General features: G+C 39.7%; 1 protein-coding gene across 10 annotated transcripts in view; it reads right to left on the minus strand.

Moving 5' to 3' along the window:
• EHBP1 (EH domain binding protein 1) overlaps positions 1-19,841 on the minus strand; it is a 410,447-nt gene that overhangs the window by 235,351 nt on the left and 155,255 nt on the right. For all 10 annotated transcript variants that reach the window (XM_084623076.1, XM_084623074.1, XM_084623082.1 and 7 more), the window contains exon 5: positions 1,264-1,317. In XM_084623076.1, coding sequence (XP_084479202.1) covers positions 1,264-1,317 — 54 coding nt within the window. The remainder of the gene's footprint in view (positions 1-1,263; positions 1,318-19,841) is intronic.

Consider the following 19,841-nt stretch of genomic DNA (forward strand, 5'->3'; position numbering starts at 1 on the left):
CTAGACAAACTGCTTTCTGCTTTTAACATGATATTTAAATCAATGGAACATTAGAATATTTGGCATATTAAGCAGCACAACAGATGGATTCTACTTTGATGGTACTATTAAGCAACCCAGAACACCCCTGTGTTTCCACTGGATGTATCTGAACAATTCTGCACTAGTCAAATAATTAAAGTGCGAATCTGCTCTAAAAAGTGACTATCAATGGTATTGTGGAATACCATGTTTGTCTTGCAATTTCTCCATCAAGTATGTTCAGTTTACAAGAAAAAGGTAATTTTTTCTGTTAACTCTCAGAATCCAAGTTGAATTTGTAGGATTAAGTTTGGTTCTTTCCTTATATTATAAATACATAAATATGAATGCACCATCACTTATCCTACAAGTTCTGCTGGCCATATTGTGCAATGTTGCCAATTTTGGCGATTTTTATCACAAGTCTCTCAATATTTTGAGGGCTTTTTTCTTAACTTTCGTATGATCTCCCTATTCCTGCCTTCCATCTTGTGCATTTTCACTTATGCAAAATATTCATCAACTTTTCCAAGAGAGTTCTGAAAGCACATCGCTTTTGTCTCAATAAAGGGGATACACAGAGGTCAACCTGAAGAGGTAGTCATCTTTTTTTAAACACACAAGACAAGCACAGTATGATCTAGTGAAGAGGGCACTGGACTGGAATCCAGGACAACTAGGTTCAAATCCTAGCTCCATCGATGGCCTGCTGAGTGACCCTGGGCCAGTCACTTTTCCTCCCTCTGTCTCAGTTTCACCATCTGTAAAATGGGGATAATGATATTGACCTCCCTTGCAAAGAATTTTGGAATCCTACAGATGAACAGCACTTTATAAGCGTTAGCTATTATCATCATAAAAAGGAAAAAAGCTGCACGTGAGACCATGAAGTGCCAAATGCAATTCAAGAACTCCAAGTTTAGTATCCCGCTCTTAACACACATGTTCCCTCCAATGTTCATGAAATTAAAGCAAGGAGGATTCTGATGTTAGCTTAAATTGCTTCCCTACATTGCAAAATATTTTTGCATCCCAACTGGATTTCAATACAGACATATAGAGCAGTTATTTTAATGAGGCAATTTTATTGTTGTTATTGCGGTTTAACGTTTTAGTTTTGGTTTTAACAGCTCAAACTTAACCCACTCCTTTTTCAATAGTCTTAATACGAGTCATATGAACCTTCAAAATCATTAAGTGTCACACACACAAAAGGAAAAACATGACTATGTTCTGACTTACATTCTCTATGACAAATGTCCACTCTTTGTCTTCAAATTCCTCAGCATGGGGATCCTGGAAAAAAAGAAAAAAAAAATCTAAAAATTACCCAGATATAAGAAACTGCAACTGACTCACCATTGCCACTTATTTATTTAGGTTTCCTTATTTGACGGAGATGAGGCACAGAAAAAATATTTTAGCCAACACACAGCTTTCAGTACGTAATACCTCCATAAAACTTTCACTGGCTGTGGACTGGTACAAGCAAGAGACGTATTCAGAACAGAGCCTACAATTCTACCACCCTTCACTGAGGTTCATCAATTTTTCAATTTAATTTATAAAACCCCTTCCCTCTTGATAACTACACCATAGTCCCACATCTTGCAGAGAACGGAGGCAGAAGCTAAGCTCCTGTCTAGATCAAACATGTAGCTTTTGTACAGCAGAAGTCAAGTCCCTATCCTCATCTTCACATGCCTAAGGACCATCAGTGTGATCAGGAAACATAACGCAACTCTTCAGGTAGAATCTCTCATGTCGCCATAAGTTACACCAACACCCATCCTGCTTGAGAATGACTTCCTTTTTCAGCCAACTCTTGTTCAGGGAATAAGACCACTTTTACCCCCCACAGAAAGATGCATGATGGGCTTCTATGCTAGACAGTAATGTGAGGAAATGAGCAGGGATTCTAGTTTTCCATGATTAAAAAAACAAAATTCTTCCATAAAAAATTTAAATATGTGTTTTTCTGTGATTAAAATGAAATGCAGAAGTTTAGTTTTCCTAGCTACAATATATGTAGGTATCAGTTGAATGCATGTTTTTCTGAGATGCAGTAGAACCCCATTTATTCAAGCTTCCATTATCTGGCTCTCCGTATTAACTGACCCGCCAGCCTCCTGGGGCTGACAGTGATGGGGCTCAGGCTGTCAGCACTGGGCGGCTGGGGCTTGAGCTATCAGCCACCCTTCCTCCAATCTTAAAATAAGAGATGGCTCTTTGCCAATTCTCCTTGATTATCCCAATTTTTGATTATCCGATCTGGCCCCAGTTCCAATTAGATCAGATAAATGGTGTTCCACTGTAAATTTAAAGCACATTCAAAAATCAACCGCAAGAGGGGGAGGCTGAGCATACTGAATAAGTGACTTTGGTACTTCAGTAAAATTTAGTTAATAGTTAATGTGTTTTTATGTTTTCACAAAATGTAAAACTAAAGACTCTCTGTAAAAACACAAATTCCGCATTTTTCAGTGGCAAATGGATTTCTAGGATCCCTGGTAATAAGATATGTCCACCTCAACACAGTGATCTAATATACATTAAAGTTATTAGAAATTAAGATCTGAGGAAAACATTAAGTGATTGAGTTCATGCCCTTTCCAACAATAATGCAGGATTTTCCCACAGAAGTTTTCTATTGCGGTACTTTGTCCAATCTAGTTTTAAATATCTCTAACACAGCAAAATTATACCATTTCCCTTGGGAGATTGTTTCTCATACTAACAGAACCCAGTTTTAGGATTTTTCCCTGATATTCAGACTTTTTCCATTCCTCAATTTCATCCTATTATCCCTACTTATAGCCCTTGAACCATTCAATTCTTCCTTTGCCACCTTAGTGTTTACCTCTTTCAAATACTTGTAGATGGATGACATATCCCTATAGTCATCATTTGACCATGTTATGCATAAATTCAGTCCCTCAGCCCTTTAATCATTTTGTTTCTTTTATCTGAATCCCTTCTACAATTTTAATCTATTAAACAAATTTATTCTATCACTGTAAATTGAAGTATAAAACTGAACAGAGGTTTTGCTTCTTTCTTTACCCTAATCCATACCACCTCTTTTCTTTCAAGCGTGCTACAAGACTGTATTATCCTTCCTTCTCAACTCACTTTGAACTACTCTCTTCCTAACCATCCATGCTTTTCTTAATTTTTCATTTTGTTCCAGGTCAATACAGAATCATTAAGGAAGCACTGTGCAACAGTATGTTATCTTCCTTACAAATGGATTGGAGGATCCCTTGACGAGGCATCTCTCTAAAATGAATATAATTAATGACCTTGTAAATAACTAGCTTACGAATAACTGCTGAAAAGGAATACTTAGCGATTTCCACATCAAGAAGTCAGAATACTTACTCTGTTAAATAATTCCTCTCTTTTGTGATAGTGACTGTGTAGTTATATAGTGATTGTGATTCCTCCATTGTGATAGTGTTTCTCTAGAAGTGTCATATTACACACATTATAAATACTATACTATGCTATGGAGACAGTTGAAGAGCAGTCCTTCCTGAAAAATCCAGCAGGTTGGGCTCAATTTCCTGAAGAGTCCTTGGCACCTTAGCTAGATGAGTTTCAGAGTAGCAGCTGTGTTAGTCTGTATCCGCAAAAAGAAAAGGAGTACTTGTGGCACATTAGAGACTAACAAATTTATTTGAGCATAAGCTTTCGTGAGCTACAGCTCACTTCATCGGATGCATTGTTCTTCATCAGTCTGATTGTTTGCTAACTGTTGTAATGGGGCTATATTTAATGGCTACAAAGGTCATAGCAGTAAAATGTGTGTTTTAAAATATATATGACATCAGTTACTGTGAGGTGCATTTAGAGTACAAAAAGTCAAAACAAATGTTGCCAGCAACTAGCTACAAACCATCCAATATGACTTTAATTAAGTTAAAAAAAGAAAGAACTATTAGCCATAAGTTATAACGATTTAAGATACACACAGAAGGTATATCTCTGGATAGCCCCATGCTGAAATTAAGGTACTTGTAATTATAAGATCACATAATAACATGTTCATCATTTTAATTAACTTTGTAGGACTACTGTACATAAACAAAATTAATGAAATTGTACGATGACTTGGCTGACTTACTATACCTCATATCAATAGCACATAAACCATTTTCCACCATCCAGCTGCTAATACTTGTCATTTTAATGATTTAACCTAGGGTTATTACCTTGTTTTTAAAAAATGCTCTTTAATATAGTATGGAAGCTTCATAAAGAGAGCATTAATCATTCTATGTTTTAATATCCTACTGCCTGATAAAATAAGTGACTAATATCTTTAATATTTTGTCTAGCTTTTCTGCGGGTGGGTGGGGAGGGAGGTTATTTTCTGTGAGAGCTTATACCTCTACCACTTATAAAATCAGGGAACAATCTTGCAACCAAAATCAACAATATTTTTGTTCATGTAGGATTTCATCGAAGGCCCTTTGAAGGAAACTGAAGCCTTTCCATTGACTTCAACTGATGCTAGATCAAACCTGTAATGTTTACAGAATCAGGCCTTTTGCTAGTGTATTTCTGATATCTTATGGATATGGATGCAGTACAGTTTTATATTGCAAAGATTACTTATTGATTTAGGTGCACAGTTCTCACATGCTGTTAAAGTATGATGTAAGTACTTTTTCATATAATTAATAAAAAATGCATTTTAAAAAATAAAATGACCCAAGTCAAACAGTTAAAATCAAACTACAGTTTTCCTTTTTTGTATTTCTCTAACAAAGTCTTACAAAAATAAAAATGCCAGAAGACATAACAATACATCATTAAAAGGATTCATATTTAGCACACATGCTGTACATTTCCTCTTTAAAGCAGATTACAAACTTTATGTATGTGTTTTAATTAAAAATATGTGTTGCTAATCTTTAATATCCTTCAAATATGGAAAACTCTGAATAAATCTATTCACAGGCCCGTCCCTAGGGGGGTGCAGGGCCCGGGGCAGAAGTGACGAATCCATCACTTCCAGGACTGACCTTTCACTTCTGGGACTGGGGAAGCGTGGGGCCCGGAGCGGACACCCAGATTCACCATTCTCAAGGGACAGCTCTGCACATACACCTCAGGGTTCTGATGAGATAGCAAACTACTCTTGCTTCATTCTTGTTGCTATAACGATTTATTTAGAATTCCACTGAAGCATATGTATTGTCACTTCCTACTTACTCAATAACTTTGTTGTAGTAGTCATCAATAGGTACCTCTACATTTATGGTTATAATACAGTTTCCATTTCATTCTCATTTCCACACGCTCTGACATGTTCCCCTTTGGGACTGACATTTTCAATGCTTGCTCTCTGCTAAATGGTGACATGTTTAAAGTTGAGCAAATCCTTTCATCTGTTTTGGATTTACACTGGCAGAAAAAAAAAATCTCCCCCCCAACCCCCGCTTTCAAAATAAAATCTTACTTCTTCTCCTCACTCCCCAACTATTGCCCTCCCACAAAACTCAAGTGGCTGAATTTTGGTGCTTCAAATCTAGTATGTAAGGAGTCCTCAGTGAAGGGGGTATGCTTTACCCAGATTGAAAAAAAACTGGCTAAATAATAGTTATAAAGAAAAAAAATCACTTTAGCCCATGTATAGTAACATCTAAAATTTTTAGTCTACTGAAGCCCATCCGGCAGACATACCACAATGCATATATTCCTTCCCTACTTGTGAAGGACCCAGAAAGCACACTACAACTTATCACCTGTTTGTAACCGGGTTGTGATACAGTTGATTCAAAATGTGGTGTTGGAAGAGCAGTTTTTCCTGTAAAATCCAGCAGGTGGGCTCAAATGCCCATAGCAACCCGTAAAACTCTGGCTCACCTTAACTATACCAGTGTGTCTCAACAGGACACACATAATGAATAAATACAGCAAAAGTTGTCTAAGGGGAATAAATTCCATACACACTCAATGGCAAATGATGCTTAAATCTTGAAAAACAGAGGCACACAAGTAAAGTTGACATTAACCTGCCTTAACGTCCCTCTAAGCCCAAACCCTGTTCACCTTAGCCCCAGCACATAAGTCTACGCTACACAGGTTTTTAGTTTAGTTGACTTTTTAGTTTTAAACAAAACTAAATGCAAACAATTACATTCTTTGCCCAGTATTTATTACGGTTTCATCTTGAAATGGGAATTACGAGCCCTTAGATAAATGGACTGAAAGACTGTCAAATTTCACTTAAGCTTCTGTAAATTGCTCTTCTTCCTTTACAAGAACTTATTTTATAAATGTAAAAATCAGCACTCTGAGGTTAACCTCAAGAGATAACCTTGTCTCCCCCACTTCTCTTTTCTAATTTATCTCATCTCTCTCTCCCCACCTTATCACACTGCTACCAACCACACCCTTATCTCCACCCTCCACTAACTCCATTACACATAAATCTCAAAAAACTTTCTAGATACCTAATAGCCAGAGGGCTACTATGAAAGAAGCCACCCAACGTCCAAGAGCAATATGCACATGAGAAGCCAAGCCTCCCCGCAACTTGCTGGGGAAAGGATAGGATTCCTACAAGAGTTTAGCCCAAGAACCCTGCTTTGGGACACAATCTTTCTCGGCTTTGGCTAGTAGTTCAGAAGCGTAACTGTTGTCTCCTCACAGGGTCATTAGAGTCTGTGATACACCAGCCTTTCTGACAGAACAGTCCCTGGCAGTGCTAGGTGACAGGCTCAGGAAATCTCCTGCCCGCCCTGTTCCAGTGCCCCTGTTTCCAACTGTCATGGAAGCTACAGCCCTCCTGAGCAAGAGAAAGGGGAACTGCAGCAGTAGATTCTAATATAGCAGATTTCTCACTCTGCACTCTGTTGCTCAGAGCTCACCTCATTCAACACAGAATTTAACAGAGAATTAGATCCCTGATATAGAATCAATGGGAGGATTCCAAAAGCCCAGAGAAAGGCTAGCAGTCTCCATTAAATTCTGTAGGTCTTCGAAGTAATTTCCATATTTGCAATGGTAGGAGGAAACGGCGAGAGAATAGCTGGGCAGCAACTTCCCCAACCAACAGCCATTTCGAGTTGAGTGAGGTTTGTCAAATGTATCAGTCACCTCAGCACATCCTTTCTTACTCCCTTTCACTTGAACTGTTGGAGGGTGTGGCCTGGTCTATACTACTAGTCGACCTAACTCTGGAGGGTCTACACTAAAATGTAGCTTCCGCTGATGTAAGTTGCCCACTACACTGACATAACAACACCACCTCTGCGAGAGGCGTAGTGCTTAGGTTGATGTAATTAGTTTGATACAGTGTCAGTGTAGACTCTTACATTGCCTGTTGCTGCCTTTCAGACTCTTCTGGCTGTCAGTCCCTGGAATCTGACAGCCTGAGCACTTCCCTCTAAGGCTGAGAGCCCAAACCCTGCACTGGAGGCCGAGCTCCAGCTGTCAGTGCCCCACAATGCCCCACACTGACAGTTAAATTGGCGCAAGCACACCTGGTGAGGCCATGCACCACTGACAGAAAGAACATAGTGTGAACACACAAAGCCAATTTAATTACTGCGGTGGCTGTATGTCAATGTAACTTAAGGCGGCTTAATTTTGCCCTGAGTGTTCAATTATGCTACTCCATACCAGTCTCCAACCTTGGGTCCTCCTTCTGCTTCTGCATTTATACATAGCTTTTCTAAGCTGCAGAAGATTTAAAAACTGTCCCAAAACTTGTCAGTTTTACTGCTGCTTACAAGGAAGAGATCTCATTAATAGCCTAGAAAACCCGTCACAGTTTTCATTCTGCAGAGTTCTGGGAAAGCTTTCAGCTGCATCAGAGGCACTGGAGTTGTTCATCTGCAGATTTAGGAGACAGCACTGCACTGGTTTAGACTCAGGTCACATTCAGCTTGTTTTCTTCTCAATTATATGGATCAGAAAAAATATTTTTAAAAGGTTATATTTTGCAGACATTTATGGCATTAGCCCCCCACAAACCCAGAAAACCTTACTGATCACAGTAGTCAAGCGCACTTGTCAAGTCTTCACTTTACGGGTCTTACAACTTACACACTATGAGGTCTAGACTGCCTTTTTCTCTACCACTGAAGATCCACCACTGTGTCAAGACAAGCCACTGTTCTCTTCTAAACTGATACAAATACATTCGGCATTTAAAGTGCAAACCTTAACCTCTACCAGAGAATCACATTAAATAAGTGGTAGCAGACTGAAGGGAAGTCTTCCTTGGGGAAATACTTATTGAAGCCCCTATAAAAAGCTTGGTTTGACTGGTAATGTTGTGGGTACTTGTTTCATTGCTGCTTTGTATGAATGGTTCTCTCCAAACTTTACTTTCTCGTGCAGCATGTGCCTCTCCCTATTCTATCCCGTCTTGTTCCTTACCTGGCAGTAATGGTTCCTTGCATTTCAGGGACTTTCACACAGTATTTCTGACACACACAGTATTTCGGGACTAAGTTAAAAAGGGAGCTACTGAATTAAAGTTCTCTGAGCTACAGCCTTCAGATGAAGTTGCTACTGCTAATTCTCTTCAAGCAGCAACATGAGCTTTAGACACTTTAAAAACAAACATACTTTTGGCCAGTGTGTACATGTCACTGTGAATTCTTAATATTACAGTTCGTGACTTACTCCTATGTACCTAAAAGAAATGTATCCTCTTTTTCCAGAGCTCTCACAATCAGGAGAGTCTGGTGGATAATTATTGTTCCATGGCAAACTTCAACATTTTTACCATTCTGAAGTAACAGACCAAACTCTTCATGCAAAGCATTAATACACATCTTTGTTTTAGTATTCACATGGAATCACTCTACCTTAGTTTTATAAAATAAACACTCATATTTTCACCCTAGATGTGGTGCTTGGATACTGTTACATGCACTTGAAGCAGCACTCTGACCTTCTCTTCACACATGCATTGTACCAATTTAACTAAATCAGTTTAGAAATTGATTTAATTTTGGTGCAACCCCTGTGTGGGTGTTGTTTAAGAGTGCCTTACATTGATTTAGCTTACCGACTTAATCTAAAGTGATATAAACCTATTTAAGAGAGTCCACATAAGAGGGTTGCACTGATTTAAGCAAATAAGGTTTTAATAGCTCGAGTTAACTTGGTACAACTTTAGTGTGGACGTAAAGCCTGTACCAGTTTTGAAAGAATTGGGATCTAGGGCCTCTAATTCAGAAAATAATCTGAGCATGTGCATACCTATTCAGCAAAGCTCTTAATTTAGCACATGCTTCACTTTAAATTCCAGTGGGACTTCAAAACATGCTTTAAGTTAAACATGAGCTTAAGTCCTTTGGTGAACATGGATGGACCGCTGAATTGACGGTTAGAGGAATAAACACAAGTTTGGGGAAAAGGCATTAGTACTCTAACTCCAGCTCTACCACTGGCTGCGTTTCTGTTGGAAAGTCGCATAACCTCTTTGTTTGGTTTCCCCATCTGTAAAAAGGGAGAATATCTACCTCATAAGGTTGCTGGTAGAGTTAATTAGTTAAGGCTTGTACAGTGCTTTGAACACGTATTGTAAAGCAGTGAAGGCATTAGTAAATAACTCCAGTATACATATCCTGCTGTGGGGCATCATTATACAGATTAGATTATTGCATTTTGTTTAATTATAGTTAACATATACTTTTCAAAATCTGCATTTGGGTCTGACATGAGGGGGAGAAAGAGGCTAGGAAATTTTAAAAGGTGGCCTAAATTAAACACTGAAGGGCTCTCGCTATTACTTTACAGTCTAACAATAAATATAAAACTATTAAAGACATTCTGTTACTCCTCAGTATTTAAATATTATATCACAATTAATGAAGGTGGAAAAAAGCACACCAATAAATGACAGTGCTTATAAACTTAAGTTTTATGATAAGCACTGTTTGCTCATACTATGAGTATTTAAGAATCAAGCAAAACATGACTGTACAACTGTTAATAACAGCTCATATTAAGATAATAACTGTAAAAACTGGTTTAAATTATGACTGATTATGAAACAATCCCATAATTAAAATTCCACTTGGCCCTACAAGAATCCGAAAGCAGGTTTCGGTTTTCTCCCTATATTCGGCACACATCCTTCTTCAAAGTGAAAAGGGTGTGAGGAGAAAGGGATTTTCTTGTCTCTAAGTGAAGCTTTCTCCCATTATGAACCTTTCTGGGTGCTGCTGAAGCACACCTACTAGGATTATTTACCATGAAGAGATGTGAGGGTGCCAAAAGTACTGTAGCTTGATGGTGTCCTTGCCATAATACCATTATTCTGTGCAACACTATATATCAGCCTAAAGAATGGTTTCAACTTACACTATATATAGTTAATACGGGCTATTGGCATCACCATATTTTCCACTCTGAAGGGTAGGAGACAGATGAATTCAAACCAAAATAAAATAAACCAGTTAAATGGACTATTACAGTACGGGAGCATGCTCAGAAGGTGCATGTATCTGTCAATTTATAAACACAACTCTACATCATGGGGTATACAAAGGGTACGAGGAAGAGAAGGCTTTGTGAACACAAACTAGTCTCTTGCTTGACTGAATGCATCCGATGAATTGAGCTGTAGCTCACGAAAGCTTATGCTCAAATAAATTTGTTAGTCTCTAAGGTGCCACAAGTCCTCCTTTTCTCTTGCTTGGGACACTGTTTATCTAAAGCCACAGTTTCATCAGCAAATTGAGTCTTTCTGCTAAGGAGAAAATGGCCTAAGAAGAATTTAAAAGACTTAAATGAGAGGGATACTCTTTTTTTATTAGGCAATGAGTTCCCAGATGCGTGCACCGTTGTTAGCTGGTGCACTGCCTAATAAAAACAGAGAACCCTTGTACCCAATACATGCAATGGAGAGGCAAAAAGGAACTGAGGTGGTGAGAGCAACAAATGTATTTCCCCCAGCATCGTTCAATTTTAAAAATTAACTTTATAGGCTTTAGCTTCAGAAGCAGCCAACAGCTATAGATTACTCACACACACATATTCACAGTCATCCTGCTGTCTTTGCCATGAGGCTACTTCACACTTCTCCTCCTGACTTACCTCCTGAATTCAGAAGATCCTAACTGACTGCAACTTACTGAATCATCTTAAATTTAAAATACCAATGTAGAGCTCTAAAACACCTCCCAATTCAGTTTTTTTAAGTCAAGCTTAAGTCTAATGTAGGCCACCTTATGCCTACTCTCAGCGCACACCATCCACTACTACATTGTAACATGATCACCTTATACTACAGAAGCCTCCCTTCCAGTGAGCTGTGTAGAAACTGCTTGTAAGTGTTTGGCATGTGAAATCAGATGGTAGCACTTGAATCAAAGGGTAAAGTTCATCTGTTAAGAGCTGTACTCTGGGTTGTCTGCAGAGGAAATTTTCAAAGACACAAAGGGAAGATAGGTGTCTAACACTTCTGCCCACCCCCACTTCTGCCTTTGAAAAATCTTCCCTTCAAATCTTAGTTACTCGTGCTATTTAAAACTTCTGTGCTCAGATGGGTGCCCTTTAACAATTCTAAAAAAATAAATAATTTGTGGATGGGAGAGAAAAAGAATGAGGAACTGGCAATTTTTTCCCTTTCTAAGGGCTTGTCTACATTACCAAGTTTTGCTGACAAAACTTATGTCGACACCCAAAAGCCAACAAAACAAAAATTGCCGAAGGGCGTTCACACTTGCTCCCTCTGCCGACAGATCACGTCCACATTGGGGACACCATCATTGACAGGGTGAGCAATGCACTGTGGGTATATATCCCACAATGCAGTGTTGTGGGAAGGAAGAGCGGATCGCTGCACATCTTGGGATTCTCTCCCAATTTCTCCCTCAGCCCCCTCCGCTGCCGAGAGCAGCATCATGAGTAGCTCTGTGAGCTCTCCGTGTTGAGGAAAGGCAAAGCAGCACAGCAGTCTGTCCCCCTCCCCCTCCAGCAGCAGTCTGTCTGCTGTTGTGTTCTGTTATGCCCTGCACAAGGGAGCATTCCAATGATTCACTCTTTGTTTGTTCCCCAAATGGAGCAGCACACAGATACTTCGGAGCTTTGAAAGGGAAGGGGTGCATGCCTGAAGGGCAGCAGAGATCAAAACACTGAGCAGAGCAATCAGGGCAGGCATTGTGGGATACTGGCGGAAGCCAGTTCTGTCGACAAAACGATCAGCAGTGTCTACACTGGCTCTTTGTCGACAATAAATGGAGGGGAAAAGACAAAAAAAGTCTCTCCTAGGAGTGGAAGTTTTTTGTTGCCAAAACTGGGCATTTTTTGCTACAAAAGTTCCATTATAGTGTGTACACTCTTGCTGTTTTGTTGCCAAAAAGCAATTTTTGGCGACAAAACTTGGTAGTGTAGACAAGGCCTGAGACCCTATATCTGTATGATAAACCATATGTACTGCTGACCCCCCCCCCCAAAAAAAAAAAAAAAACAAATTACCACCACTATAGGAATGAAGTCTATTCCTAGCCGGAAAGAAAGAGTAATTTTTCCACCAAAGTATTATTTTGGTTCTTAAACCTAGGAAAAGTGATACTGTGGCTTAAACCTTCACAGTTCTTCACAAATAGTATATTCATATAGCTTTTCTGCATGTGACTTACATGACACTGAATATTTCTCATTATATATATATATATATATATACACACACACACACACACACACACTCTCTCTATATATATATATTTGCAAGTGATTTAAAATAAGTTAAACCTGTATTGCATAGTGACCCTAAAAAAGAACTTCTAAGGTGATACATAAGCCAAAAAGCATTTCCTGTTCTATGAAAGCATTACAAATCACAAAGGTAAATTTCACAATACTTCTTCCTTCCCATCTTGGTTGACAATTTCAAAACATAACTGAGATAGAAATGTAGAGTATGCTAAAGAAAGAAGACAATCTTACAGAACAGAAAGAACTTTTTATTTAAATTAGCTAGCAGGACAGAAACTAGAAATAGCTGAGAAAGGTTGATGAATTTATATTTCAGTACCATGCTTCTCTTAAATGACTTGGAGCATTATAAAGCTTTATCATCAATCCAAAAATCAATTTGATGAATATCTTTTGAAATGGGAGTGGGCAGGAGGAGGTATCACCTCTTCAATACACAGCTGTGCATGTGTGTGAAATACAAACATAATGTACGAAACAAGCTAATAGCACAAAATAAGAACTTTTAGATAACAAAATATCAGGTCTCTTGACTAATCACATACACTTTACTCGTAAGTTCTCAAGTATACACTGGTGACTACCGAAGAGGATATTCCTAATATTCTCATCAGTACTTGAAGCCTAGATTTATCTCCTAATCCTACCAGTAACATATTTCAACAGCCACTCCAAATTCAGAGCCACTACCCTATGTATCATGTCCCAAAACACATGGCTATTTTGGAGTCTGCTCTATTCCTACACTACTATTTCAGATCACTGCTTACCAAACAGCAGCACTGTGTTAGTACGTTATCTTTGATTCTTATAAAGCTTGTAAGAGCAACATGTTTCACTTTGCCAACATGGATATAAAGCCGGCAGCTTGCCTGTGATCTTAATACTTTAATCAACACAAACAATTGCTGTTTGTTAGAAGACAGGGCCACATTGAATATACTCATGCCAAGTATTAAATCTATAGCAGACTCTCCCTTCACACTGAGTTCTTTTTAGTGGATCTTTCACTTCCACTAAAGAGCTGTTAAGACAGCCAATACTTTTTGACCTGTAGGACTTCAAGTTTTAAAGCCTCCATCTTTCTGGTTAAGGACCAGATATAAATATGACTGCCTTCCAAATCAATTAATCCACTCTTCAACTGTCCAGAAGGATTGTTACTGTGTGACATTAGGCACTTCCTTTTTCACTTCTCCACCAGCAGCCAACCCATGGGGTAAGTGTGATACATCTGCAGCACTTCCTGACCATCTCAGCCCAGAGTAAGAGAGAGTGGGAATCAAACGCAAAACTTCCAAAGGGCAGAGTACAGCCCTACACTTACCTAACTTGACCCCAATGTTCTTTTTCTACCACAGAAGAGATTAAGGATTTCCCCCCCATTTTCAGGGGCCCTGTACCTTATCTGTTTTAAAACATATTTTATGGTATTTATGGGATACAATTTTATAACCCATGTGTAATTTTCTTTTAGGGGGTGGGGCCAGAGAGAAATGAAAAGTATTCAGCGTTAAACTAAAACAGCTTTAAAAATGGATCAGGAGAATGACTATGCCCTCTCCTTCCTGGCTGGTGAAACCAGGATTACACTGTGCCTGCAAAAAGAACAGGAGGACTTGTGGCACCTTAGAAACTAACAAATTTGTTTGAGCATAAGCTTTCGTGAGCTACAGCTCACTTCATCGGATGCATTCAGTGGAAAATACAGTGGGGAGATTTATATACATAGAGAACATGAAACAATGGGTGTTACCATACACACTGTAACTGGAAAAGGAGTACTTGTGGCACCTTAGAGACTAACCAATTTATTTGAGCATGAGCTTTCGTGAGCTACAGCTCACTTCATCGCATGCATACCGTGGAAACTGCAGCAGACTTTATATATACACAGAGAATATGAACCAATACCTCCTCCCACCCCACTGTCCTGCTGGTAATAGCTTATCTAAAGTGATCATCAGGTGGGCCATTTCTAGCACAAATCCAGGTTTTCTCACCCTCCACCCCCCCCCACAAATTCACTCTCCTGCTGGTGATAGCCCATCCAAAGTGACAACTCTCCACACAATGTGCATGATAATCAAGTTGGGCTATTTCCTGCACAAATCCAGGTTTTCTCACATCCCCCCCACCCCCATACACACACAAACTCACTCTCCTGCTGGTAATAGCTCATTCAAACTGACCACTCTCCAACTTTAAATCCAAGTTAAACCAGAACATCGGGGGGGGGGGGGAGGAAAAAACAAGAGGAAACAGGCTACCTTGCATAATGACTTAGCCACTCCCAGTCTCTATTTAAGCCTAAATTAATAGTATCCAATTTGCAAATGAATTCCAATTCAGCAGTTTCTCTCTGGAGTCTGGATTTGAAGTTTTTTTGTTTTAAGATAGCGACCTTCATGTCTGTAATTGCGTGACCAGAGAGATTGAAGTGTTCTCCGACTGGTTTATGAATGTTATAATTCTTGACATCTGATTTGTGTCCATTTATTCTTTTACGTAGAGACTGTCCAGTTTGACCAATGTACATGGCAGAGGGGCATTGCTGGCACATGATGGCATATATCACATTGGTGGATGTGCAGGTGAACGAGCCTCTGATAGTGTGGCTGATGTTATTAGGCCCTGTGATGGTGTCCCCTGAATAGATATGTGGACACAGTTGGCAACGGGCTTTGTTGCAAGGATAAGTTCCTGGGTTAGTGGTTCTGTTGTGTGGTATGTGGTTGTTGGTGAGTATTTGCTTCAGGTTGTGGGGCTGTCTGTAGGCAAGGACTGGCCTGTCTCCCAAGATTTGTGAGAGTGCTGGGTCATCCTTTAGGATAGGTTGTAGATCCTTAATAATGCGTTGGAGGGGTTTTAGTTGGGGGCTCAAGGTGACGGCTAGTGGCGTTCTGTTATTTTCTTTGTTAGGCCTGTCCTGTAGTAGGTAACTTCTGGGAACTCTTCTGGCTCTATCAATCTGTTTCTTTACTTCTGCAGGTGGGTATTGTAGTTGTAAGAAAGCTTGACAGAGATCTTGTAGGTGTTTGTCTCTGTCTGAGGGGTTGGAGCAAATGCGGTTGTATTTGTATAGTGAAGGTCACTATCTTAAAACAAAAAAACTTCAAATCCAGACTCCAGCGAGAAACTGCTGAATTGGAATTCATTTGCAAATTGGATACTATTAATTTAGGCTTAAATAGAGACTGGGAGTGGCTAAGTCATTATGCAAGGTAGCCTGTTTCCTCTTGTTTTTTCCTACCCCCCCCCCCAGATGTTCTGGTTTAACTTGGATTTAAAGTTGGAGAGTGGTCAGTTTGAATGAGCTATTACCAGCAGGAGAGTGAGTTTGTGTGTGTATGGGGGTGGGGGGGATGTGAGAAAACCTGGATTTGTGCAGGAAATAGCCCAACTTGATTATCATGCACATTGTGTGGAGAGTTGTCACTTTGGATGGGCTATCACCAGCAGGAGAGTGAATTTGGGGGGGGGGGGGTGGAGGGTGAGAAAACCTGGATTTGTGCTGGAAATGGCCCACCTGATGATCACTTTAGATAAGCTATTACCAGCAGGACGGTGGGGTGGGAGGAGGTATTGGTTCATATTCTCTGTGTATATATAAAGTCTGCTGCAGTTTCCACGGTATGCATCCGATGAAGTGAGCTGTAGCTCACGAAAGCTCATGCTCAAATAAATTGGTTAGTCTCTAAGGCGCCACAAGTACTCCTTTTCTTTTTGCGAATACAGACTAACAGGGCTGTTACTCTGAAAACTGTAACTAGAGTGATCACTTAAGGTGAGCTATTAAGCAGAAGTGGGGGGGGGAACCTTTTGTAGTGATAATCAAGGTGGGCCATTTCCAGCAGTTGACAAGAACATCTGAGGAAAAGTGGGGAGGGGGTGGGGTGGAATAAACATGGGGACATAGTTTTACTTTGTATAATGACCCATCCACTCCCAGTCTTTATTCAAGGCTAAGTTAATTGTATCCAGTTTGCAAATTAATTCCAATTCAGCAGTCTCTCCTTGGAGTCTGTTTTTGAAGTTTTTTTGTTGAAGAATTGCAACGTTTAGGTCTGTAATTGAGTGACCAAAGAGATTGAAGTGTTCTCCAACTGGTTTTGAATGTTATAATTCTTTATGTCTGATTTGTATCCATTTATTTTTTTACGTAGAGATGTCTCCGATGAAGTGAGCTGTAGCTCACGAAAGCTTATGCTCAATTAAATTTATTAGTCTCTAAGGTGCCACAAGTACTCCTTTTCTTTTTGAGAATACAGACTAACACGGCTGCTACTCTGAAACTGTCCCTGTAGTAAGGGTGATGTCACTTCCTCTGTTTTCTTTGGCATAAAATGTATGTTTAGAGCTTTTAGGCTTAGGACAAGGTTTAACTACATTTGCTTACTGATTAAAAAAAAAAAGATCAAGTAACAGGGATCAAGTCAATACATCTGAATTATAAAAGTTGTGATTCTCACTTATACTAAGTACTCTGGCAGCGCAGGAGGGCTTTGAAATGGGTATAACTTATTTACACTCGCTTTAAGATGACTTTACACTGCCAAACAGGGCCAGATTTAGGGGCAGGTGAACCAGGCAACAACCTGGGGTGCCGGGCTCGGAGGGTGCTGGGCTTGGGGTGCGTTTTTTGTTGTTAATAGAATGTTTGAAGTAAAATGTTTCAGGTATTCCATATGTGGATTTATTTTTCCACTGACCTCCTAGAATGTTCTGGACCTTTGTAGAATCTCATGGAACCTTCCAGACTTTCTGAGAATTACATTTTCCTCAAACCTCCTAGAATGTTGTCAGTCATGCCCTCATGGATATATAAGGGGAAGGGTGTTACCAATTAGTGAGATATAAGAACAAAGTGAAGTGAGAGACCAACTGCGATATTGTGAACCTTGTTTTACTGTGTAATTGTGAAAGTGTACTTGTGCGTTTAAGAGTGTAAGTAGTGACTAATAAAGGACATAGTTAATGAGATGCCAGAGATATATATCGAACCCCTGTCTAAGCAACAGTATAAAAGAATACTGTTATTTCTTTTGCCATGCTTAACACACGTTTGATGACTTTCTAAGACTGCAGAACATAGACTTTTGCTCTCCCTAATATTTTGTTTTCCCCCGTAGAAAATAAAAAATGCCCCAAAAAATAGCCTTCAGCAGCTCAGTATACAAAGTGAAAAGCTCAGCTGCAATCTAGTTTGCAGCAAAGGGCAGATTTGATGGGAAAATATCTGAAACAGGACAACACAGACCAGGCTTTAGGCAATAGCGATTGTCCCAGTGCAGAAGAAATTGAGGTGCAAAGCATAAATGATGGAAGTCCTATTACTAAGGAATTAGCAGATTTACCTGAAGATAAGGAACGGAAATGTGAGGAAAGTGATGGAGAATTGTCCAATTTTCCTGGTGGCATAAAGGAAACCGATAAAGAAGAATGTGGCTTACATAAAAAGGAGAGTAATGACAAAGAAAAACGTGGTTTACACGAAAAGGAGAGAAATGATAAAAAAGAATCCACCTCGAATGATGACAGAAACAGCAGTGAGAAAAACTGCATACCACAAACGTCTACATCAGATCCTGCTTCATGGCTGGTGATCCTAAACTCTGACGATATTGAACAAACAATTTTGAACGGACTGGGGAAAAAAAATCGAGAATATGACATTTCCAGTAAATAAGCAGAAGCGACTCTTCTCAAAGGTCACACTGCGAAAGAGTGCTCAAGAAAATGAATTGGCGTTGACTAGTTTACTCATAATCAACTAACAAAGTGTTCTGGTTTTGTTGCAAAATATTTGACAAGAATGTCAGATCGTTGCTTGCACTATCCGGGTACAATTACTGGCATAACTTAGCTGATGCTCTGAAGCAAGATGAAAAATTGCCCAGCCATTTTATGGCCTACTCCAAATGGATGGAGGTCAAGTCCAGACTCAAGCTGAACAAACAAACAGATGCAGAAAACCAGCACATTATTAATGCAGAAACCCAGCATGGCAAGAATGTACTCTAGCATCTGATCTCAATTACCCTCTTCCTGGCAAAAATAAGTTGGCTTTCTGGGGCTCCTCTGATAAGTTGTTCACTGAACAACAGTAATTTCCTCAGTTTGGTAGAGCTCCTTGGGAAATACATCGAGTAGTTCGCAAAGAAGCTATGGACCATTTCTGCAGCAAAACAATTCAAAATGAAATGACTGACCTTACAGCAAGGAAGGTGCTTGATAACATATTGATACAGCTTGGCAAAGCGAAGTACTGCGCTGTAATAACGGACTGCACTCCCGACATTAGTCACAGGGAAAAGATGTCATTTACAGTAAGATTTGAAGGTGACGAGGATGGCTGTATCCAAATAAAGAAACCCTATCTGTTTCCGGTCTGTGGATGATTCCACTGGAATAGGTCTAACAGACCTGTTTATGAATGTTTTGAATGAGAATAAAATAAACCTTCAGGATTCCTGAGGCCAAGGCTACAACAACGGCGTGAACATGAAGGGAAGAATCAGTGGCATCCATGCCAGGATCCTTGCGCTGAATCCAAGAGCTTTCTTTGTGCCTTTTGGCTGCCATTCCCTCAGCCTGGTTGCGTCAGATGCAGCAGCATCTTCTTTAGATTCAGTATCTCTCTTCGGAGCACTGCAAAGGATATACAGCCTGTTTTCAGCATCAACTATCAGATGGAAGATCCTCACGGACAATGCTACAAATCTGACCATGAAGCCACTAAGTGACACTCGCTGGCAGAGCCACATTGACAGCATTAGGCCAGCGAATTACCAAGTGACTGAGGTTTACAATGCCTGATGGAACTGGTGCAGTCAAGTAAAGCCGAGGCTGGAATCCGACACGAGATTCAAAGCCTGGCAAACCAGATCGTTGACTTCAAACTTCTGATTTAAATTGTGGTTTGGCACGATATCCTGCTCCAAGTAAACACTGTAAGCAAGGCATTACAAACTCAGTCAATGGACATCGCAAACATTACTACTGTGATGAGCAGCTGCTTTGATTTTGTTGTGGTCTACAGAGACAACGGATTTGAAGATGCCATCATTGCTGTAAAAAAAAAAAATGGCGGAAAACGTAGGCGTTGAGCCCGTCTTCAAGGAAAC

Source organism: Lepidochelys olivacea, assembly GCF_965140295.1.
Source record: "Lepidochelys olivacea isolate rLepOli2 genome assembly, chromosome: 3".
Taxonomy (NCBI): domain Eukaryota; kingdom Metazoa; phylum Chordata; order Testudines; family Cheloniidae; genus Lepidochelys; species Lepidochelys olivacea.